Source organism: Eubalaena glacialis, chromosome 15 (genome assembly GCF_028564815.1).
Source record: "Eubalaena glacialis isolate mEubGla1 chromosome 15, mEubGla1.1.hap2.+ XY, whole genome shotgun sequence".
NCBI lineage: Eukaryota > Metazoa > Chordata > Mammalia > Artiodactyla > Balaenidae > Eubalaena > Eubalaena glacialis.
The window spans coordinates 73,455,633-73,480,529 of record NC_083730.1 but is presented as its reverse complement, the minus strand read 5'-3'; the positions used below and the strand labels follow the sequence as shown (position 1 = coordinate 73,480,529).

At 39.4% G+C, this 24,897-nt stretch overlaps 1 protein-coding gene across 1 annotated transcript; it reads right to left on the bottom strand.

The window, feature by feature from the left end:
- Positions 1-19,465, bottom strand: DRG1 (developmentally regulated GTP binding protein 1). Its single transcript, XM_061169473.1, has 9 exons — positions 19,314-19,465; positions 18,421-18,544; positions 17,322-17,497; positions 11,625-11,694; positions 8,892-9,061; positions 6,533-6,663; positions 4,963-5,130; positions 4,575-4,697; positions 1-315 (listed from the first exon to the last, which is right to left on the bottom strand). The coding sequence occupies exons 1-9, from the start codon at positions 19,353-19,355 to the stop codon at positions 216-218; spliced, it is 1,104 nt and encodes a 367-aa protein (XP_061025456.1). The 5' UTR covers positions 19,356-19,465; the 3' UTR covers positions 1-215.
- Between the last annotated feature and the right edge of the window lie 5,432 nt (positions 19,466-24,897).

Here is a 24,897-nt window from a genome sequence, read left to right as displayed (position 1 = left end):
TGTACATAGTTGGCTGGCCTACCAGATCCTTTATGCAGCTCAACATACAAGGTGACACCAAGTTAAGCCAAGTGAAGTTCCAATTTGGGTGCCTCCATCTCCCTCCCCTGTATCCTGATCCAGTGGCTGCCAAAGCCAGGAAGGGCTTGGAGTCAGGTGTTTGATCATGGAGAAAGCTGCCATGGTTGGCCCGGCAGATGGTGAAGGGGATGGTGTCACTTCTTCACAATCTGAATGACATCCTCGTCCTCCAACGTATGGTCTTTACCCACTTTTTGAGGATTGTGTTTCACAGAGAGACCCCACACCAGAGCGCTGTATGGAGGGAAAAAAAGAACAGTTAGTGTAAATAATCACCTAGCTTCTATCTACCTAGGTGCCACTTTCTGCTCAGATTTAGCATTCCAGCTCTTAAGAGCCAAAGGCCTGCAATATCCAAGGTCCCCTGTCCCCAGTCAAAGCCCAAAGGCTTTAGCTTCCCAAGCAGTGTGGCACACTGGAGCCTTCACATAAAAAGTGGCAAAGATTTTCGCAAGTTGTGTGGTTCCTCTTGCTCCAAAGCCAACTTATGAAAGTCAAAGAGAAAAAATACAAATGAGAAGTATGACAAGACTAATTTAAAATTAAAAGGAGAAAGCATAGGTTTGTAATAGAGAAAAACCCTAAAATAACTGATTGGAAATTGATTCCTACAAATGCAATGTCAGTTACAGACTGTTAGAGAATACCAGTTTTTATGGGGTCTACTGAAACCATCAGTGGGTACTGATAAGAAATGTAGGACCTCCTTCCTCAGCCAAACTAGGAAAACTCTCCTTCCCTATCAAGCAACCATAACTGATAGGTCTCCTGATTTCTTAGAATATAGGAAGGTAATTTTTATCCATGGGCTTCAATGAGTGAACAAGACACTGAGACCAACCTCACAGAGACTAAGAACTATGTACCAAGGGGTAGAAAACGTTGGCCATATTATTTTTATATTATCTTTGCTTTAAAAATCTATATTCTCCCCAAAAGATAATCACTAAACAAGATTTCACTTTTTTAAAAAACAGATAAACAAATAACAAGAACAGATACATCACCATTAGTAAAACAAATATATATAAAATCTTTCAAATGTACTAACAAGCAAGATAAATGCAATGTAACCATTTTACTATCTTAAGTTAGAAAACTAATTTTTAGCAGTCAAATTCAATGCCTGCAATAGAGTCAGTGCCTTGTATTTTGCTGATGGCAAAATGTAAACAGGTTCAGCCCTTTCGGAAAGCAATGCAGCAAAACATATCATAAGCCATATAATCATTAATCCTACTTTTGGATTAAAGAAAAAGGGAAAGGTCTGTGCGTTAAGACTAGAAACGTACATAAGTAGCAAAAGATAGGAAAACTATGGTTATAAAAATTATATATGTAAATCTTATAACACAGAGGAAACATTTATATAGTAAATTATCAAAGGATGTGTGCATGTGGTCAAGGACACAAAGGGAATGCAACAGGGACACGTCATAATTAGTAGGCCTAAAGCTGAATTTTTTTTTATTATTAAGACAGTTAAAATGCTATTTGTGCAATAATTTAAAAACAAAAACAGGAAAATAGTGACCAAATAAAATTCTATTTGCTTTCATATGTCTCTTCTCCAAAATATTTTTCTCCCCTTTCATTTAATTCCTTGGTTAAGCTACAATTCAGAGGCTTTGAACAGTGTTCTGTTACTATGGAAGGCAGGAACTATCCAGAAATCTATAAATTTTGAAAAAAGAAAATGTCTAACTTCTCCCAAGATTCTCCTTCACTGATTCAAGTATGTGCCAAAATATAATGATTTGAGGGCAGCAGAAATTAGCACCTGTGTGTGGATACAGTTATTTTTGATAAAAGGAATGTGAAGCTTAATAAAGGACTTCACTCTTTCAGTATTCTTAGGGTCAGAAACAAGTATTAATATTTTAAAAACTATTTCTGGACTTCCCCTGCAGTCCAGTGGCTAAGACTCCACGCTTCCACTACAGGGGGCATGGGTTCGATCTCTGTCAGGGAACTAAGATCCCTCATGCCATGCAGCCAAAAATAAATAAATAAATAAATAAATAAATAAATAAAATAAAATAAAAACTATTTCTATGCTTTCCTAATTTTCTACAATTATTTTCTATTTTCTCTTGTTTTTAAAACAATTTTTAAAATTTCAGCCTGTAAAGATAAGAAGAATTATTCATAAATACTGTAATTCAGTTAGTTAAAATATTTCTCACAGAATTATAGGTTGCAGGTCTGAACTACTTTTTATATATACTAGAATTAAATAAGTAGATTATAGATAATGACAGCCACGTTTCTCACTGCTGGAGAGAGAAGTTAAAATAAGAAAAAGGAGAAGGCTAAAATGAACCCTGTGGTGTTGAACTGGAATCAGAGGTAACAATAAATAAACTGATGGTTCTTAATATAGATAGATAAGGATGGATGGGTAAATTAAATAGACAGATACATAAAACAAGAGAGATAAAGAAATACAGATGTACTTGTAAGTACAGGTTAGTATCCTTACATATATTTCCTACCTCTGTCTGCTAAGAGGGCCTACAAGCAACAACAGCCCACTAACAATGAGGATGCCTAGCACACAGATCTCGTAAACCCAGGCTTCTTGGATAAGTGACTGATTTCAGGGCTGGTGTAGGAAAAATCACTATGAATCAGGAACATCTAGTAGTGCCAGAAGGTAAGGAAATGTTTAAAAAAAAAAAAAAAAAGATGGCAGCCTATCAAAAGAACACAGGAGCCAATCTGAAGGCGCTCCTAATGGCAAAAGCTGGAACAACTTGAGTGACAAAATAATGACAGGATTGGATTATAACACCATTGAATAAATATCCAAGAGCTCATACTAATATAAATAAATTATGAATTAAATTAATAAACAGGGGAGAAGAGCTAGCTGTAACTCACAATAGAATTCCAATAAATAAATGTAAAATGAAAGAGGGAAATAAAGAATCACCATTAAGCAAACAACACAGCAATAAATGTGCAGACAAGCTCCACCATAGATGTTAAAATCAGCAGGTAAACATCTGAAGAGAAACAGATCTTCATAGTCTCAAAGTACCTCCCCAAGACATTTATCAAGTAAGAGAGAACAGTATCTTTACAGTAGAGAAACCCAGCCAACACCAACATAACCAAGTTATCAAAGTAAATATTACCATCAATAAGATATATCAACATCAGGCTTCCCTGGTGGCACAGTGGTTAAGAATCTGCCTGCCAATGCAGGCGACATGGGTTCAAGCCCTGGTCCAGAAAGATCCCACATGCCGCGGAGCAACTAAGCCCATGCTCCACAACTACTGAGCCTGCGCTCTAGAGCCCACGAGCCACAACTACTGAAGCCTGCACGCCTAGAGCCCGTGCTCCGCAACGAGAAGCCCCCACAATGAGAAGCCCATGCACTGCAATGAAAAGTAGCCCCCACTCCCCGCAACTAGAGAAAGCCTGCGTGCAGCAACTAAGACCCAACGCAGCCAAAAATAAATAAATAAGTTTTTTTAAAAAAATAATAAGATACATCAACATCATGAATCCGGTGATATGATGCAAACTGAGGACACATCATCATTTTTGTGGTATTCTTACCAAAAATGCATAATCTCACTTCAATCATGAGAGAACATTAGACAAACCCAAAGTGAGGGACATTCTACAAAATAACTGATCAATACTCTTCAAAAGGGCCAAGATCAAAGACACTGAAAGACTTAAGGAAATAGTACTGGGAGACTGGAAGACTAGGAAGAAGTAACAGCTAAAATCCCATGTAGATTCCTGAAACACAGAGGATGCTGGTAGCAAAGGTATTAAAATTCAAATAAGGTCTATAGTTTAGTTAATAATATTGTACCAATGCTAACCTCTGTTCTTGATGATTGTATTATGCTTATGTGAGCTGATAATGTTAGGAAAAGTAGGGTGAAGAATATAAGGAAACTCTATTACTATTTTTGCAACTATTCTGTAAGTCTAAAATTAGTTCAAAATAAGATGTTAAAAGAAGTATTTTTCGGGACTTCCCTGGTGGTCTAGTGGTTAAGACTCCGTGCTTCCAATTCAGGGGGCATGGGTTCAATCCCTGGTCAGGGAACTAAGATCCCACATGCCACACATTGTGGGGGGGAAAAAAAAATCCACCTGTATCAGCAGTGAGGAGTATGAGAAAGATCAGGGGGATTTAGTCATGCAAAAAGTTTAGAGAGACCCTCAGTACCCAGTGAAGCCCAGTATGATGCTGGCAGGAAGAATTAACATTTTGTGTTTGCCAAGAGGAAGACGAATTAAAAAGAGAAAGTCAGAGCACTTTGTACTGTCAGCCCTCCCAACCTGAAAAGGCTTTTAGGGTTCTTCCTGCTCCAAGCTGGCATGGTTTTAAGAAGACACTGCAAAGTTCTAACCAAGCAAGCATCATCTCCTGATGCCTAATTTCTATAATACTATCCTAAGAATTATTAGTAGAACCAGTAGCTCACAGGGAAAAGAAGGCACCATGGGCCCACGATACTTACTATTTAAATTCTTTGATAAGGTTTTTGTGAATCTTCATGCAGAAATCCTCCACTGTGGTCCTGGAGTAAGGCAGCACCACTGGGGATGTGTAATCTGGCAACTGGCCTTTGGGTTTGGTGTAACTAGAACACAGAGGGAACAGAGGTTGCCTACTTCTTGGAATATTTCATGTGTGAATGCAAATCAACCCTCCATCACCCCGGAGATCAGACCCAGATAACCTCTATCTTGAGGAAGAAAGTGCCCTCAATATAGCCTCGCAGATGACAGGAATTAACTTATTTATATCTCCAAAAATAGATTATGCTAATGAGCTCCAGAGGGTATCATTTTAGGACAGTCTGATTTAAATCCTACAGTAATATTACCCTATCCACTAAGACTTACATCCTCACTAGTTTCAGATAGTCCCAGATCTTTTCCAAAAGGTCATCAAAATTCCAGCGGTGATGCGCAGAGATGGGTACACAGTGAGGCACCTTATAGATGATATCCAATTCCTCAATGGAGATCTGATCAATCTTATTTAACACATAGATACAGGGGATATAGACTCTGTAGAAGAAAAACAGTATGTGAGTCTGGAGCTGTGGACAAGACTGTCAGTCTGATTATCAGCACCCTCTCACCCAGGACCCCAAATCAGAGACTCTTAAATGGGATCATAAGAAAGTCAGCCAAAAAAAGAAAAAGCTTCCTACCAAAATAAGGCAGAACATCCAAAAAGTGAACTATGGGTTGAGAAGTAACAAAACTCAAGCCGTAGTCCCTAGTCATGCAACTAATTACTGAGAAAGCATCCTGCAGTGGAAAGAACACAAGCTTTGGAGTCACAAAGAATGAATTTATTCCCAGCTCTGTCGCTTTCTAGACATGTGTCCCTGGGCAAGTCTCAGAGTCCAGTTCCCAGAGTTGTTTTATGAACTGTAAGAATGTAAATATATTTCTAATATAACTTTTAAAGAATAAAAAAAATTTTTTTAATACAACATCTAGCAATGTCATAATCCTAATGTTCAATGAAAAGGGCAGCTAAGGTTACTAATAATTAGGCAAGCCACAACTTCTCAGGCTTCAATTACCTCACTTCCAAAACACGTAACTCAAAGCACTAGCTTTTATTTGTTTTCAAAATGCCAGAAATGGACTTCCCTGGTGGCGCAGTGGTTAAGAATCCGTCTGCTAATGCAGGGGACATGGGTTTGAACCCTGGTCCGGGAAGATCCCACATGCCGTGGAGCAACTAAGCCCATGTGCCACAGCTACTGAGCCTGTGCTCTAGAGCTTGCAAGCCACAGCTACTGAGCCTGCGCGCCTAGAGTACATGCTCCACAACAAGAGAAGCCACCGCAATGAGAAGTCCGCGCACTGCAACGAACAGTAGCCCCCACTTGCCGCAACTAGAGAAAGCCTGCGTGCAGCAACGAAGACCCAATGCAGCAATAAATAAATAAATAAATAAATAAATTTATTTATTTTAAAATGCCAGAAATAATTTTAACAGTAGTTTCAATTATTATTTAATTTCAAATACTAGTAATAGTAATGTCTCATGGAATAGGGTTTCAGCTCTGTTCCCTTAGAGAAAATAGACACAGCCAGTCTGCTCTCAGTTCTGCAGAACAGCCTACAGGATTTCTCAGATGGATTAATTCTGTGAGAGCAGATTGAGAACCTACCCTCTTCGACCATCATATGACACAGAGCTTAGGGGATAGCTTAGTTCACAGCAAGTAACTGAAACAAGCAATTAGATTATCAGGATCAAATTGCAGAGCAAAGAAGGATGTCAGCAATCAAGACCAACCCTTCATTTTACAGCTAAAGAAAGCAAGGCCCACTATTATTTAAGATAACGGCACAACTGGAGTTAGAATCAATGTTTGCCAGATTCATAATCCAATGTTGTTTCCATTACAAGGCTTCAAATGCAAACTCAGGCACATTTAGTCAGTACCTGTTTCCTTCCACCACGTCAATGAGGTCATCTGCTGTGGCATCACTACGCAGAGTCACATCAGCATTATGGATTTTGTATTCAGCCAGAATGCTCTTCACAGTTTCAGCATCCAGTTCACTCTGAGGGCACTGAATGGGCATAGAAGACAATGACTGGTCAGAGAGCAAAAAAAAACCTCCTAAGAGTATCTACTGATGTACCTGGATAATCCTAGATAAGGTGCAAACTTATTTCTAAAGACCATTACCCTGGATGAAAGTACCTGACTTTTAGTAGGAAATACTCAAAAACTAAAAATCTTTAGTTTGGAGAAAAAAAAAAAACACTAAAAATCTTCCTTCTTAAAGGAAGGTGCTATGGTATGAATTGTGTCCCCATCCCCACCCAAATTCATATGTTGAAGACCTAACCCCAGTATCTCAGAATGTGACTGGAGATAGGGTCTTTAAAGAGGTAATTAAATTAAAATGAGGCCATATGGGTGGGCCCTAATCCAATGTGACTCACATCCTTACAAGAAAAGGAGATTAGGACACAGACACAGAGGGGAAGGTCATATGAAGTAGAGGAGAAGACAGCCATCTACAAGCCAAGGAGAGAGGCCTCAGAAGAAACCAGTCCTGCTCACACCTTGATGTCAGATATCCAGTCTCCAAAATTAAGAGAATTAAATTTCTGTTGTTCAAGCCACCCAGTCTATATAGTACTTTATTATGGCAGCCTTAGCAAAAATACAGAAAGAATGTTCAAACATTATGACAGGATAATAGAAAAGATCTTTTGGGCAGGACAGCTTAAACCTATGCCAGTCAAATAATCTGGACCTCTAGAATGTTAAATGTTGTAGGAAATTCTCAGTCCTCAATTATATGACTTAGAAGCAGCATTTGACAGAATTGATCGTTCTACCAATCTGCAACACTTTCTTTAATTGGCTTCCAGGATTCCAAACTCTTCCAGTTTTCCTTCTTCTTTGTCTGAGATGTCTTATTTGCTGATTCTTCCCATCTCCCAGCATCTAATCATTGTGGGGGATGGAGGGAGGTGTCACAAAGCTCAATCCTTGAACCTCTTTTCTATTTATACTTGCTTCTTCAGCTAAGTTATCTCAGCTAAGCTCACGGCTTTAAAATTGATAACCACTAAATGTATAGCTCCAACCCAGATCATTCCTCACATGCCTATTTGACAGTAACACTTGGAGGTCTAATTTGAGTGTTACTGGCATCTCAAACTGAACATCTGATCTTCCCCTCCTCTCCAAACCTATTCTACACAAAGTCCTACTATTTTAGTCATGAGAGTCCATTTTTCTAGCTCAGGACAAAAACTCACCATCACCTCCTTCTCTCACAACCCATATCCAGTCCAGCTGTAATTCCTACCAACTATTTCCAAAATCTTTCCACAATCAACCACTCCACATCTCCTCCAATGTTACAACTCTGGTCTAAGAAGCCATCACTTCTTGACTAGATTATTGCAATAACCTCTTAAATGGGTTCTGTGCTTCTGTACTTAACCCATTTCAGTCTGTTCTCAACAAACAGCCAGATTGATTCCATTAAAACCTGAATCAATTTTACTCCACAGACTGGAACCCAACCAAAAGTTACCCATCTCCTGCAAAGTAAAAGCATGTTTGGCCCTATGCTATGACTTTGTTTCTTACCACTCTCCTGCCTGCTCACTCTGTTGTTCCTCAAACGTGCAAAGGAACCCTCTACCTCAGGGCCTTGCACTTGGATGTTCCCTCTACATGAAACGCTCTTCCTCAAGATATTCATTTGGTTCACTCCTTCATGTCACCCCAGTGAAGATTTCTCTGATCAACCTACTTAAAACTGCAACCCTCCCTCCAACATTCTCCATCCTCTTTCCCTAGTTTACTTCTGTCCTTAGTTTATCATTATCTAATATACTATAATCACTCATTAATTCTGTTTGCTACTTTCCCCATTAGAATATAAGGGCAGGAATTTTTGTCTATTTTGCTCCCTCTTCCATTCCCCCTGAAAGCCTAAAACAATGTGTGGCCCATGGTAGGTGCTCTATAAATCTGTGTTGAATGAATGAAAATAGATGATATCTGCAGCCATCTACTTCATGCAAACATAATATTGGTCTTTAGTCCCATACCACCCCAAATAACCCAAAGGAAGAAATAAAGTCACAAAGGTAAGTAAGTCTGAGACCGACTCTTGTCCTACTCTCTCAGTCATTACAACATCATTGGTTACCTCAATTAGTGCTGGGAGAAGCCAGGCAATTTCCAAATGTCAATGTCCATGTACCACAATCCACTCTCCACCCCAGTCCCTTCAGCAACCTGCCCCATATCACCTTTTCCACTTACAGTGGCCGTGAGATTAATCCCTCCTTTATCCTTCTTCTTAAAGCCAATGTTGGGGGGTTTGCTGTTCAAGCGAATGCCAAAGCCTTCCAGCTCATTTTCTATTATCTTCTTATGTCCCAAGGGTTTCAGGACATCCAGAACAATCAAGATCAAGTTACACGTTCTGGCCACTGAAGAATTGAAAATAAAATGTTTTTCAAAGCTCATTAAAGACTTAACATAATTCAAATACTCCAAAAGGGGGAGGGGGTGGTATAGAGTTCCTACACTTAAGAGATAAAGGATTTTTTTTTTTATAAATACACAGACACACATGAAGTTCTTAAGCTTTCCAAAGATTTATGCCAGAAGTCAATCTGCAATGTATTCTTTGTTTTCTATTAGTGTATCTAGAGGATGTGTCAACTTCTAGATACACTAGTAGAAAAATAATTTGGAATGAAGATACAAACCAGGCAATAACCTGAATCCCTGAAAAAGTTCAGAAAGATTTAAAACAGTAAGAATTCTAAAAGAATAAGATTATCCAGTTAGCATATTTTTTGTTGACTTTTTTGAGATATAATTTATAAAAAATAAATAGTGTTAAGCACATGGTTTGATGACAAATGTATATACCTGTATAACCACCACAGCAACTGAGATTCAGAGGATTTCCATCACCTCCAAAAGTTCCCTTATACCCCTTGGCAATCAATCTTCCCCTCAATTCCCAGTCAACCACTAATCTGCTTTTCTTCTTTTTTTTTTTTTAATTTATTTATTTATTTTTGGCTGTGTTGGGTCTTTGTTGCTGCTGTGCACAGGCTTTCTCTTGTTGCAGTACGCGGGCTTCTCATTGCGGTGGCTTCTCTTGTTGCAGAGCACGGGCTCTAGGCGCGCGGGCTTCAGTAGTTGCAGCATGCGGGCTCAGTAGTTGTGGCTCATGGGCTCTAGAGCACAGGCAGTAGTTGTGGCGCACGGGCTTAGTTGCTCCGGGGCATGTGGGATCTTCCCAGAGCAGGGCTCGAACCCGTGTACCCTGCATTGGCAGGCAGATTCTGAACCACTGCGCCACCAGGGAAGTCCACTGATCTGCTTTTCTGTCACCATAGATTAAGCTGCATGTTTTAGAATTTCATATAAATTGAATTATACAAAATCTAGTCTTTTGTGCCTGGCTCTTTTAATTTAGCATAATGTTTCTGATAGTCATCCATGAATGACTTCAAACCTATAATTCCATAAATAGCTAAATTAATAATATAAGGGTAGAATAAAAATACTTTCAAACATGAAAAGAAAAACCAGAACAATGTACCTATCATTCACTCTTTTTCAGTAAGTTTCTAAAGAATGTGCTTCAGCAAAACATGAAAATAACCCAAAAAAGGTAAGACGCTGACTCTAAGAAATAGGGGATCCCACACAAGAACACAAAAGAAAATCTCAGGATGACAGCCATGCAAAAAGCCTAGAGCTGCATTATCCAATACAGCATCCACTAGCCACCTGGGGCTATTCAAATTTAATTAAAATTCAATAAAATTTAAAATTCAGTTACTCAATTGCACCAGGCACACTTTAAATGCTCAACAGCCACACATGCCTACAACTACCATATTGGACAGCACAAATTCAAAACATTTCCATTACTGTAGAACATTTCCATTACTGGACAGTGTTGGTCTAAAAAGCAACCAATCCAGATTGAAGCATAAAGACAAAGGGTAAAGGAAGGTAGTGTCAGGGTTGAGGGGAGATAATGAAATCAGTAAGACTGTATTTGGAACTGTATTCAAGTATCTAGAAAACTATTGATTAATAGGCATTTGATCTATTGGAACATTTGAAAAGTATTAACAAATAGAAAAGTAAACAAAATAAAACAAGAACCAATTAACTCCATGAAAAACAAACTTCAAAAACAGATCTCAACAGAAACCAAGTCATAACACACTACTTATCTCAGCACAACAAAAGTCAGACAGTCAATACATAATAATATATACCATGACTAATGAGTTAACTAAAAATTATGATACAACTTCTTTGAAAGAATAGGAAAAGAGACATGGAGTATTAGAGAGCTAATTTCCTACCATAACATGAAACCAATAGATGGTATCTAAAATTAATTAATCATGAAATAGCAATATAAGCATAACATTTTAAAATATGAAATAGAAGAAACAGTTGAAGACTTGACAGTACCTGCCAATGGGGAATGACAGTAAAGGTGAAAAGAGGTGGGGTAGCAGATTATTGCAATTTATGATTAGCCTTTTTTTTTTTTTTCCGGCCGTGCCTTGCAGCCTGTGGGATTTTAGTTCCCCGACCAGGGATTGAACCCGGGCCCTCGGCAGTGAGAGTGCAGAGTCCTAACCACTGGACTGCCAGGGAATTCCCCTATGATTATCCTTTTATAGTATTTTACTTTAAATAAAAAGGAAAGAAGAAGAAAAGGCATGGGTGGGAGTCAGGAAACCTGAGTTCTAGCTCTGAATCTGCCACAACAGTGCAACACTGCACCAACGCACTTCACTTCTCCTGTCCTTAGTGTTTCTCTGCAAATGGGGATCTGGACTGTTACTCTCTGAGGTCCCTTCAAGTTCCAACATTCTACTCCAGTGAGAAGTCAGGTAAAACTATGCCCTTCATTGTGGTACCAACTCCAAGCCCAACAGTCCCATCTAAAGGAACAGTACCCAGTAAAGGGATGATATCCCAGGATGGTGGCCCTGGAACACTCACCTGCAATGACTTGACGGCCTCTACCTTTCCCATCCTTGGCACCCTCAATGATACCTGGGAGATCCAGAAGCTGGAAGATTAAGGAGAGAAAAGGAAAAATTGATTATAAATCTGAACAGATCAAATAGAATGATTTATTTCTCACGTATTCAAAATTTAGGAGATCCAAATCCAATCTTCCTTGTAAGTGAATGTGTAAATCTTACTTTTACTAAGCATCTACTAAATGTCAGCTGCAAGGTTCTTACATACTTTATCTAGTTCAAAATGCCTAGTAAGTCTGTGAATAAGGATACTGGTTGAGATTCATAGAGGTTAAGTGGTTTGCCCAAAGTCACAGTCTTAATAAACAAGATTATAATCCACATTTTGGGGGCCTGAATCCATTATTCTACATTAATATTTTTCAATACTCCCCCACTTTGCAGAAGGCTGATCCTCCATACAAATTCCTTACTATAGATAATAACTGGATCATGACATTCCCAAGCAATAAATCCTGAGACCTTTGTGAATCCTCCAGTTCACAAAAATTTCTGCAGCCATTCTTAATCAGGCAAGCACATAATAATCACCTATAAAACAATTAAAAATGCAGATAAAAAAAAAAATGCAGATATCTGAGCTTCATCCATGTATATTCTGATTTGGAAGGGTCAAAGTAGGATTCAGATATTGATCTGTATTTCAAAAGGCTCCATGGGTAACTCTGATAGGTGTCCCCAGTTGAAAATGACCACTCAATTGCCCAGGAAATGCAATAAAGTAAAACTTCACAGAAGTCACAGTGTATGTACTTAATGATGAGAACATCAAAACCAAATCCATAGCACACATGATTCAAATTCACAAACTATAGTTATAAGCCCTTGAGAGTCTGTTAAGAGCATATGTAAAATCTGAAAATACCAAGGGCCATACTACTGTATGGCCAATACTGAATTATCCACATGAAGAGACAGGTATATAGTTGCAGCTTATCAAAACATCATTTAAAACTAGCCTTTGCTGGGGAATTCCCTGGCGGTTCAGTGGTTAAGACTCCGTGCTTTCACTGCCGAGGGCCCGGGTTCGATCCCTGGTCTGGGAACTAAGATCCCACAAGCCTCGCGGCAAGGCCAAAAAACAGCAACAACAACAACAATAACTAGCCTTTGCTATAAGCATATCTGATATTACAGAAATAAACGTCACATTAAATAAACCACAAGGAAAAAGAACGAACTCAGGAGGTGCTTAGAGAGTTCAACTTTTCCATTCAAGAACCTGCTCAAAATGTCCTTCCTATTCCTCACTACATAATAAATAACATTACCTCCTCTAAAACTGATACAATACATCAGTTAAATTGAGCTACCCTTTCTCTTTCAAAAAACGTAATTTATGTTCAATACACCTGCCTTGACTTGGAAACTTTAGTTACACTGATTTAAAAGGCTACATGGGGGCTAATGAGCACACCAGATCTTGATTTCTAAACATCTGTCTCCAATAAAAGGAACAAGCGCTCCTTCAGAAGTGACTGATTCCAGGGCTGGGGCAGGGAAAATATAAGATTAGCCTGGAACATCATGTGGTACCAAAAAATAAGGAATTACACACAAAAAGATGGGGGCCTCTGGAAAGAACAAAGGAGCCAACCTGAAGGAGTTCCTAATAGTCATACCTGGAACAATTTGAGTAATAAAATAATGGTAGTACTGGATTATAATCCATAAAATAAGATAAATATCCATGAGCCCACAACGACACATATTCAATAAATAAATGGGAGAGAAGGAACAGCTCCTCCATATAATAGAATTCCAATTAACAAATGTAGTAGGAAAGAGAAAAATAGAGAATCACCATTAAGCAAGAAGCACAGTAATAACTTGCAGATGAGATCCAGACGAATGCTAAAATGAGTGGGCAAGTTTGTGAAACAGGATTTGTACCTTCTCAAAGTATCTCCCCTAAGATATTTATTAACTACAAAAAGAAAGATAATAGCTTTACAGTAGAGAAACCCCACAGACACCGCTTTAACCAACTGATGGGGGTCAACATTACCAATAATATATACTAACATCATGAATCCCTAAGATGCACTGAGAAGGACATACCACCATTTCTGTAGTATGCTTGCCAAAAAAATATAATACCTCAGTATAATGAGAAAACATCAGAGAAATCCAAATTGACGAACAGTCTACAAAATAACTAATCAGCACTCTTTTAAGAGTGTCAGGATAGGGCTTCCCTGGTGGCACAGTAGTTAAGAATCTGTCTGCCAATGCAGGGGACACAGGTTCGAGCCCTGGACCGGGAAGATCCCACATGCCGCGGAGCAGCTAAGCCCGTGCGCCACGACTACTGAGCCTGCGCTCTAGAGCCCGCGTGCCTAGAGCCTGTGCTCTGCAACAAGAGAAGCCACCACAATAAGCCCGCGCACCACAACGGGGAGTAGCCCCTGCTCACCACAACTAGAGAAAGCCCACGCACAGCGGCGAAGACCCAACACAGCCATAAATAAATAAATAAATAAATAAATAAATAAATAAATAAAAAAGTGTGTCAGGATCATGAAGGACAGGACTGAGGAACTACTACAGATGGCAGGAGAATAGGAGAAAGAAACGAACGTAACATGGGATGATCACAAATAGAATCTTGAAAAAGAACATTGGTGGGAAAACTGGTAAAAATTCAAACAAGTTCTATAGTTTAGTGACTAGTACTGCACCAGAGTTAATCTATTACTGATAATTATTCTACGTTTATGTAAGGTGCTAACATTAGGGGAAGCAGGGTGATATAAGAGAACCTCAAAATAATTATGCTAAGTGAAAGAAGCCAGCCAAAAAAAAGAGAGTACATTTATATTTACACATGGTCTTATTTATATAAAACTCTTAACATGTAAACTACAGGATGAAAGGGGCATAAGGAAACTTTGGGGATGATATGCTCACAATCTTGATTGTGGTGATATTTTCACCAGTGTATAGACATGTCAAAACTTATCAAATTGTATACTTCCTGTGCAGTTTATTGTATGTGAATTACATTTCAATAAAGATGTCTGAAAAAACAAAAAGTCTATCATCAGTTGTTCCTAAGAAATTAAGTCTAAAGTGTATTTCTTCAGCCCTCCCAAAGATTCTGTAATCTACTTCCATCACTTTGTAAATCCCTGTCTGCTTAAAAAAAAAAAAAAGTATTCCATCAGCAAAAGGCTTTATACTGAGACAAGAGAGCAAGAGCTTTCTAACCATGGCAGCTGAACATGGTGGAGAAATTTATTGAAGCCCCTACAAATGTAAAAGCAAGTTAACTTTAGCTTTTCTTGAGAGGGAAATATTTAAAATTACATTAAACTATTTAAATATTTAAAATTACATTGAACTATTTGAATGTGGCAACTAAATTTCATCCAATAAAAACAGTCTATGCTTTACATTTCTGAATTTCAGATTACAACCAACTAAGAGATGAGAAAATAAAAAATATTTCTTCAAATCATGTAACTGTAGGATTTTAAGAATTGGATGTTAACCTACTTCAAACTCAAATGCCTTCAGAGATTAAAGCAGGTACATGTACAAGTCTATATATATACATATATATACACACACACACATATATGTATACACATATACATCCCTGGTTAAGTGGTGGTTCAGCCATTACTTGAACACCTCCAGACATAGTAATTAATTACCTCAAGAGGTATCATTCCATTTTTAGGCACCTTTATTGTTAAAAAGATCTTCTTTCCAAACAACAACAAAAAAACCAGAACTCTACGTCTTTATAATTCTTATTAGGTGGTTCTAATTTTGTACACCATTCCCCACCAAGTCACAGATAATGAGTCCTCTGCCACAAAACAGCCTTTTAAAAAAACATTTGAGGGCATTTTAATCCAGTTAAACACACCTACTAGTATGCTTACTTAACTTGGTTTCTGGAGAAAGTCAGAAGGAAAAACAGAGGCAGAGGGCACAGACGGAAAAGAAAGTACCATGGAAAAAAGGAAGAAAAAAACCTGAAAAGGTCAAGAGACTGAAATAAATGAAGGTTTTGAGGAAAAGACAAGGAAAGAGAGGGGTTAAGTGGCTATTTATTCTGATATACCCAGAAGCCCTGAGAGAGGTGCCATAACATCTCATCAGGAAAGAGGTTACTCTCTGAGCTGCCAAAGACTCTGAAACCAGATGAAATTAAGCAATGGTCCAGATATGCCCAAGTGTCCTCATTCTTGTTACTATATACATTTGGACATGGAGTCCTAGAAAGGTACATGTCCTAACAGTATCTGCATGGGTACCTAACCAGAAAGAAAAAAAGCCACTGAAAATACCACCAGGACACTGGTCCCTCCCTACTTCAGATTCTATAATAAAGAAGCATGAATGTACTTCACAACTCACTGTGTAGCTCAGCAAGAGGGAAAACAAATGCCTACACCAAGAGTTTCCAAACGATGTGCCAAGGCACTCGGGGTGTTCTAAATTTTCAAGAGAAACAGCAGTTCTTAATATCTGTCAGGCACTAAGGGAACTACTAAATCCAAGAAGCTCACAATTTCACCATTAGATCCTACTACACGGCTTTCAATCACATCAGATCCGAATCTTTGGGAAGTTGGATTTTTCAGCGATTACTATGGTAAAAAATAAGCACCACACAAAAATCAGTGTGGAAAAGGAAACAAATGTGGCAGTATCCAATCTGATTCCAAAATTTGAGAAGTTATATGGTACCCAACAGTGCCCAACAGTTATATGGTACCCTACAATAACTGTAGCTGTAAGGACATAAATAATTGTTTGGATCTAACTATTTAACAAACAGAACCATTAGGTTATTTCTTTTGGCCTGGAGCACCATAAAAAATTACTGGGACCAGAAAAGCTGTCAGGAAATAATTGCTGAGACACTAAGGGTGCTGTGAACCTAGAAAGTTTGGGAACCTCTAGTCTAGATTCAAATGCCATGAAATTCAGAACCTTACCTTCTTAGCTGTGGACCAAAAAAGAATGTGTTCCATTATATTTTACACATACCTTCTTTCATACCCAAGCGGACTCCTCATTTGGGAGCCCTAAATCTATCATCTATCTGAGAACTTCTGAAGACGACAACTTCATTAAGCCTCACAGATAAGAATTATTTTCTAAAAAGGGTCTGATCATGGTATTTATTAAAGTTTCTGATGGCTCCTAGCTATGTACAAGATAAAATTCAACTTCCTAAGCAGGCACATAAGATCCTTCATAATTCAGCTCCAACCTACCTTTCCAGATTCAGTTTCTACCACTCCCTGTCCCACAGCTAAGCTCACACCACAGCAGGCTGTTCACGGTTACGGCTGCTTAAAACTGTCCTTTACATTCTCCGGCTGGTGAAATTCTATTTGAACTTCAAAACCCACCCCATTGTCACTTTCTACATGAAGCTTTTTCTGTCTTACCAGACCTTCCCCCACCTCCATCCTCAGGTGGAAAAAGGAGTCCTTCCTTTCTCTGTGTTTTCACAAACGATATCCCACTGTATTATCATTTTTATGTACTGCTCTATCTCCCCTACTAGACACTGAGGGCCTGGTAGATCAAAGATCAGGCCTGGCGTATAGAGAGCTCCAAATAAGTGTTTTTTAAATGAAAGAAAGAATTGATTTCTTCCCTTCCTTGGCCTGCAGGCCTGACTCACCTGGATCTTGGCACCTTTGTATCTGATGACACCAGGTACAGTGGTCAGAGTAGTGAACTCATAGGCTGCCACCTCGGAATATACCCCTGCCAGGTTACTGAGCAGTGTTGACTTCCCCACAGATGGAAAACCCACAAACCCAATTCGAGCATCACCTGTCTTGGCAACGTCAAATCCTAAAACATCAACAAATATAAAAAAGAGGAGGAAAGTTATCCTTGGGAGTGTTGAGACTCATGTAATTCCTTTTACATTCTGGTTGCCTCTCCCTCTAGAACCTATTTCTCCAACTTTTTACAGTTTATCTCTAGGGTAGAGCTTAAGCACACAAAATTCCCCCATAGCAATTCACAATATTTAATGGAGTGTTTGATGTAAAAACTTTACACCTCTACATGTTATATACCTTTCTAGTACCCACAGTATTTAGGGCCCAAATATTATATAACCACTGATCTAAAAAATCGGTTTCTTCTTTTTTCTTACAAACTCTGGGGACTGTGTCACTGACAGAGTTTTCTTTTCTTACAATGGGTTGCAAACAAATTCAAAGCCAAATTTGTGGCCCTTCTCTAAGAAGTGTACAGACCTTATGACATTACTTTTCATCCTAACTTTATCTCTCAGCTTCAACTTATTCTTTCTACCTTCATTTCCCTTTGTATCAATTTCCTTTATCTTGTTGACTATTTATTTACATATTTCAGTGAGCCAATGTAAATCTATTTTGGATCAGTACAGGATATACATAAATAAAACCCTAGTTCACTTAGAGAATATTCATTCGCCTTTGAAATCAGTAAAATTGGGAATTCCCTGGTGGTCCAGTGGTTAGGACTCGGTGCTTTCGCTGCCAGGGCCCAGGTTCGATCCCTGCTCAGGGAACTAAGATCCCACAAGCTGCATGGCATGGCCAAAAAAAAAAAAGAAAAAGAAAGAAATCAGTAGAATAAAATAAAATAAATACAATTCAAGAATTTAGGCTTAGGAAACACAAATCAACTTTGATATAAAATTTTAAATTAGTTTTAAACCATATGCCTTTATTACTTTAATAAAAATTACACCAAAAAAAAGAAAGTCGAAGCAAAACACAAACCTTCTCCTGGTCCACCACCACCACCACCTTTTGGAGTAATGAGCTCCCTGCGAAGCTTAGCAAGGCGAGCCTTAAGCAGCCCTAGATGGTGTGCTGTGGCCTTGTTCTTTTGCGTCCGAGCCATCTATAAGGGAGGAATCACAGCCATAAATCAGAAGCAGTTCCTACAAGTTAAAACATCCAGAATGAATGCTCCCCCAGCTCTGAGAGAATAATGTTTTTTATCTAGGTCCTACTAACTTCAATACACCCATTTTAAGTCAGACTTAAGAGTAAAAATCCATTCTCTCCATCACCCAGACCATTCCCCGCATTACAGAGCAAACAGCTGAGGCCCAAACAGAAGAAACATGACCAAGGTCATTACAATCAGCATTCACAGATTAGACTAAAACTCAGTTGCTGATTCCTTTTCAACTGCTTGTACCTGGTGTGCCCCGATTTTAAAGAGCTCTGAGCACTTCAGACCATACAATCACACAACAATCCAGGTGGAATCAACAGCCACCGCAGATGACAATTTACATCCAGATCATATTCCCGGGAGCAATACTCTGGGAAAGGGGGTCATCAAAGTAGAGACTGGGGAAGGGGAGGGCGGTTCGAGGGACGATAAGGAAAGATACTGAAGTACGCAAGCAGGTCAGGGCAGAAATGGGGGGATAGGATTCAGTGTTGCTCACATAAAAAGAGAAAACTGAGAGAAACAATGTTCAGACAGGAGCAGAACGCTGGAAGGGGGCACTGACTAAGGCGCACAGGTGTAGAACGCGGGCCCGGGCTGAGGGGAGTCGGGGAACGCGGGCCCGCTCCTGAGGAGGCTGCGGGAAGTTCAGGCAGGAGAGACGCCGCCGAAGAGGAACGCTCGGACGGAGTGTTCGAGCGCCCATTACCTCGGCTTCGATCTCCGCGATCTTAGCCAAAGTGCTGCTCATGGTGGTGAGTCGCGGGGGGCGCAGTGGCCTCCACACGGACAGTCTCCCTTCGCACACCCGCCGGCAGACCTTCCACAACCACCAGACGCTACAGCAGTGCGCAAGCGCGGTACTTCCTATTTCTCGCGAGAGTTCCGCGCGAGGCTTACTGAGAGATATACAGCGTGAAGTGGTCTCCTCCTCCTCCTCAGCCAACCGCGCCCCGTCCCGCGAGCCAACGCAGTGTCATAGAGCCCGCGGGAGTGGGGGCCAGAGAGGCCGCCCCGGTCCTTACCTCCCCGAGCGCGCCGAGGGTCGCGCGCCGCTCGGCCCCGCCCCGCCGGACTTGCGCCCCGCGTCCTGCTCCGTGCCCAGCCCCCGGCGCGTAGTGTGTGATGAGCGACTTTTTGCTACAGGCCTGCAGCTCTCTGGCCCTCTTCCTGAAAAGCGCACTCGCGGCGTCCACCCGTCTTCTTCGCCGGCACCGACGGGTCCTGGGGCCCCTTTCACTGCTGGGAAGACACGGCGGGGGACTTCTCGGCTTCCTGGGTCGATGTAGAGACGGATCTTCAGCCTGTCTTCTTGGGAAAAGAAAATGCCCCCTTCCCATCACTCAAAACTATTTTTAGGTGTTTGTCTTGTTTACCCCCAACCCCGAGTAGAGTGCGCGGCACATAGTGAGCCCACAATAAATGCATGATTGACTGGATAATTCCCGGAGAACTGGTCCTTGAAATACTGAAAAATTCGAAACTATGTGAAGGATAAATAAATAGTGGTACCTCTGTGCTGTGAAATATTATTTCAGCCGTTAAAACATAGATCTGTGTGGCCTGACTGGAAGGATGTCCAGGACATATTGTTAAAAAAAAAAATGGTAGAACTGCACTAGGTCGTGATCCCATTTATGTTAGTTTTAAAATTAGATGTTTATTTATATAGGTGTACATGTCGGAAAGCGCATTGTTAAATGGTCTGAATAAAAGGATACAATCTCAAACTGTTGACAGTGGGATAGGATGCAAGGAAAGGCAGAGAAAGCCTTTCACTTGTTATTCCACATATTACTGTGTCGTTCAATTTTTTTTAAAGATTAACATATCCATGTATTATTTGTGTAATAATTATAATAGAATTTAAAATTTCAAAAGACTCCTCTTCCCCAAGTGTCTTGTGAAGAGGATGCCAGGACGCCCAGGAGCTGTGTGCTGATTTTGAAAGCTGCTTCCTGTGGGATCAATGAATTCTTGTTGATAGATTGATTGATCCATCGGGAGTCCGCAGGCCAGGCTTAACCTGCAGGGCTGGGCCCCACTCAGCCCTGGGAGGGAAGTTTATTTATCTAAATTTGTAAGTAAGACCAATTCCAACTTGCCAGAGACACAAAAGGAGGTTATATCCGGCACAAGGGAGGGAATGGGAAAAGTCAAGCTTTTACAGAAGGTCCCGAAGGGCTCAGGAGTTTCTTTTCTTTAACCTCAGCCTTTTCATAAATAAATTAAGGGGTGATGAGGTAATTAGATCCCACACTGTCAGTAATGGAGGAGGGAAAGAGAGGAGAGGAAGTCCAGCTGGAATGGGATATGATCAAAGATCAGTCTTAAAAGACAGATAAAATCAAATCAGCAGGACTTTGCTAACTTAGAGTATTTAAGGAATTAATTGGCTGACAATATCAAGGGTATGATGCTCTGTGAGTAGGTTCTACTTAGCAAATCTGTCACAGGAAGCCTGCGGCTAAGTTAACCACTTCATTGCTCAAAGACACCCCAGGACCCACCTTAGGGGCCCAAAACTGTCAGGATTGTTCCAAAGGGTAATATTGACCTCCCCCAGGGCCCTGGGTGGCCATCTTATTCATCCAACAAATATTAACTGAGCTCCTACTGCTGTTTGGCACCGTACCAGGTCTGAGAACAGAGCAGAGAGTGAATCAGACACTGTCCCTGCACTTAAGAAGTATCTAGGTTGGGAAGCCAAGGCCAGGCCTTTAAGCTCAGCTCCTAAGAGCCAGAGCCAGCCCAGGTCTGCTGGGCACTAACCACAACAGAGGGCCTGTTTGCCGTAGGGCTAAACCACTAGTGCCTTGGCACTGTATTTCTCAAAAAAAAAAAAAAAAAAATTAATGAAACAGAGGAAGGACAGACAGAAAAGCTTTGTCTCTTGCCAGGACACTCCAATCATTCTGAAATAACTGGTTCTTCAAATGGGCAGGTGTTCTCTGCACTTGTGTTTTCTGCTCAGTATGCTTTTCTCCCACCCTTTCCTTCTACCACCCACATCTTTTCTGATCCACACAGTCTCTGAGATGCTTTCCTTGGAACTCAAGCTTGGGTAGAGGCCCACCGATGGCTGCCCCAGGTTCTTACCCCATCAGAGCACAATCACCCTGCTTGGTTACTCCTCTGACTTCCCACCAACCCCTGAGCCCACGAGGGAGGAGCAGCATAAATCTCCAACACCAGCATTGGGGCAGCTACAGCAAGCCCTTGAAACATATTTATTAAACAAATGGAAATAAAAACAAGGGGCCAGGAAAAAAACCTTTTTAAGAAGAAGCAGGAAAGATATTTTTTCTTTCCTAAATGAGCATTTATACCTTATTACAGACAGCATAGTAATTGAGAGCTAAACACCTGTGTCTGCTTGGTGGCAGGAGAAATAACAGGATAATGATACATGAAAAATCCATGTTACCACTTTTTTAAGCTTAGCTTCTAAACAGATCAAAATTCCCAGATACCCTAACAGTAGAGGGTGGGAAGCCCTCCATGAAGGATAGGTATTAATACCACTAGTGAGTGATGTATGTTTTGCTTTTAGATGGGGAATTCTCAAGAATGTGCACATCTAGGGCATGATGAAGACAATTCTCTACAAACACTTTCTCTCTTAGATGCAAAAAAATGAAAATACACAAAAGTCTTCGCTAAGTAAAAGTCTGCCTCTTCTGCCATTCAAGTGGGTGATTCCTTGACCCATATAATAGTCTAGTCATTTCAGTTCAGTACATGTTATGTGCGAGGGACTGTGCTAGGCACTGGGGATACAAAGGTAAGATGCCTTTTAACCCCCAGGAGAGGAGTAAAGGTATGAAGATACCCAAAACTCAGTAATACAAAGCCCAGTGAGTGAGGCAAGTGTCAGAAGAGATACAAACAAGGTACCTTGTGGGGTTCAAAGAAGGAAGTGCTTACATCTGGTTTGGGTCAGAAAACGGCTCTGCACGAGATGTGCCCGGGAAGATGGAGATGAAAAAAAGGGAACATTCCAGGCAGATGAGCAAAGGCAGGGAAGAGGGAAGCACAGCACACATCTGTGGGCTTCACAAGTGCCACTGGGCTGGAGCGAGTGTGTGTGCTAAGGATGTCCCAAAACAGGAAATCATTCCTAAACATCAGCAGACAGCCTGCTCACCTGAGATTGTGAATACGGTCAGCATGGGCAGTCATTTTTTGGGTAAAGAGCAAACAGTACTTTGCTAAAAGATAATTCACTTTCCTTCCTTAACCTTCTTCTGAGAAAATTGTAAAAATATCCCAAAATGTGTATTGTTTGTTCTAAGTATGCTCAAAACTGAATAAATGAACTAATGAGAAATCTTATTAAAACCCTGGACTAGAAATGTCAACCTAGTTTAGCAAAATGGATGTAGAATAGAGAAATAAATGTGCCTCCAAAGGCTTACTCATATTTAATTGTGGTATGTTAATAAAGAAATAGACATTCGATTCTGATGTTAGCAAGCAACGGGAAGGTAACAGTGGTAGAATTGAAAAGTATAGGAGATCTTCTAAAATAACAAGAGGGATAAGGAATGTGATTAAGGCAGCAAAAGTAAGGAAAAAGAAAAGAGAAAATAATAAGGTAGAATAAATAGTAAGCACAAAATAGAATGAAAGGAATAACATCCAATATATCTGTTATCATACAATAAAGAGACTGAATTCCCCTTTCAAAAACAGAAATTTGGATTTTTAAAAAATCTAGCTGGATCTTAAATATGAAAAAAACACCTAAACAATTGACAAAGAAAGGTTAAAAATAAAAGAATGAAAATAGACTGATACATAGATGGTTAAAGATGTGCCAGATAAATGCAAACAAGAAGAAAAAGAGCATTATTCATAATAGGTAAAAAGTGGAAATAATCCACATATCTATCAACTGATGATGGATAAATAAAATGTGATATATCAATAAAATGGAATATTATTCAGTAATAAAAAGGAATGAAGTACTGATGCATGCTACAATACGCAAAACCTTAAAAACATTATATTGAGTGAAAGAAGCCAGTCGCAAAAGACCATATATTATAAGATTTCTTTTATATGAAATGTCCAGGACAGGAAAATCTATGGAGACAGAAAGTAGATTAGTGGCTGCCTAGGACTTGGGGGTGGGGTGGGAATGGTGAGTTGATGACTGCTAAAGGGAAGGGGGTTCTTTTAGAGGCGATGAAAACGTTATAAACTTGATTGTGGAGATAGCTGCACAACATTGTGAATATACTAAAAACCATTGAATTGTATTTTTTTAATTTTCTAAATAGTCCAAATAGTAGAGATTATATAGGCTGTTTTCTCTGAACAGAATCCAATTAAACTAAATATCAGCAACAAAAATATGAGGAAAATGTAACCACTTGGAAATTAAGAAACACTCTCCTAAATAAATTTTAAAAAGTGAAATTTCAGGGGCAAGATAGAGGTATAGTATTAAGAGATACAAACTACTATGTATAAAATAAGTAAGCAACAAAAATATATTGTACAGCACAGGGAAATAGAGCCATTATTTTGTAATAAATTTAAATAGAGTATTGGGAGTTCCCTGATGGTACAGTAGTTAGGACTCCATGCTTCCACTGCTGGGGGCCTGGGTTCAATCCCTGGTTGGGGAACTAAGATTCTGCAAGCCACACAGCGTGGCCAAAAAATTAAAAAATAAATTAAATAAATAAATGGAGTATACTCTATTAAAAAATTGAATCACTATGTTGTACACCTGAAACTAATATAATATTGTAACTCAACTATACATAAATAAATAAATAAATAATAAAAAGTGAAATTTCAAATTATCTATAATCTTATGAATAAAACGTTTCATACAAAACCATAGGAATACTGCTAAAGTTGTACTCAGAGGAAATTGTGTAGTCTTAAAGGTTTTAATTATTTTAAAAAAGATAAATGAGTAACATATTCAAAATTTAAAATTAGTACAAGAACCATGTAAAGTAGAAAGAAAATTCTAAAAAAAATTAATAAAATAACAGTTTGTCAAAACAGTTGAAAGGATTTGAAAGGCCCAATAAAATAGAAAGGAAAAATATCCTGGCAAGCCTGAAACATGGGTAAAGGATAGAAAAAAAATAATAAACAGTAACCATGAGTCAGAAAGGACATATAACCACTAATAATGGCAATTAAAATGATTACAAAAGGCTATTCTGTATAACTCTATACCAAAGGATTATAAAATCTAAGGAAATATTGTCATTCCTGGCAACAAAATAAAATACTACAATTCCCCCAGCAGAGAAAGAAGACCTAAA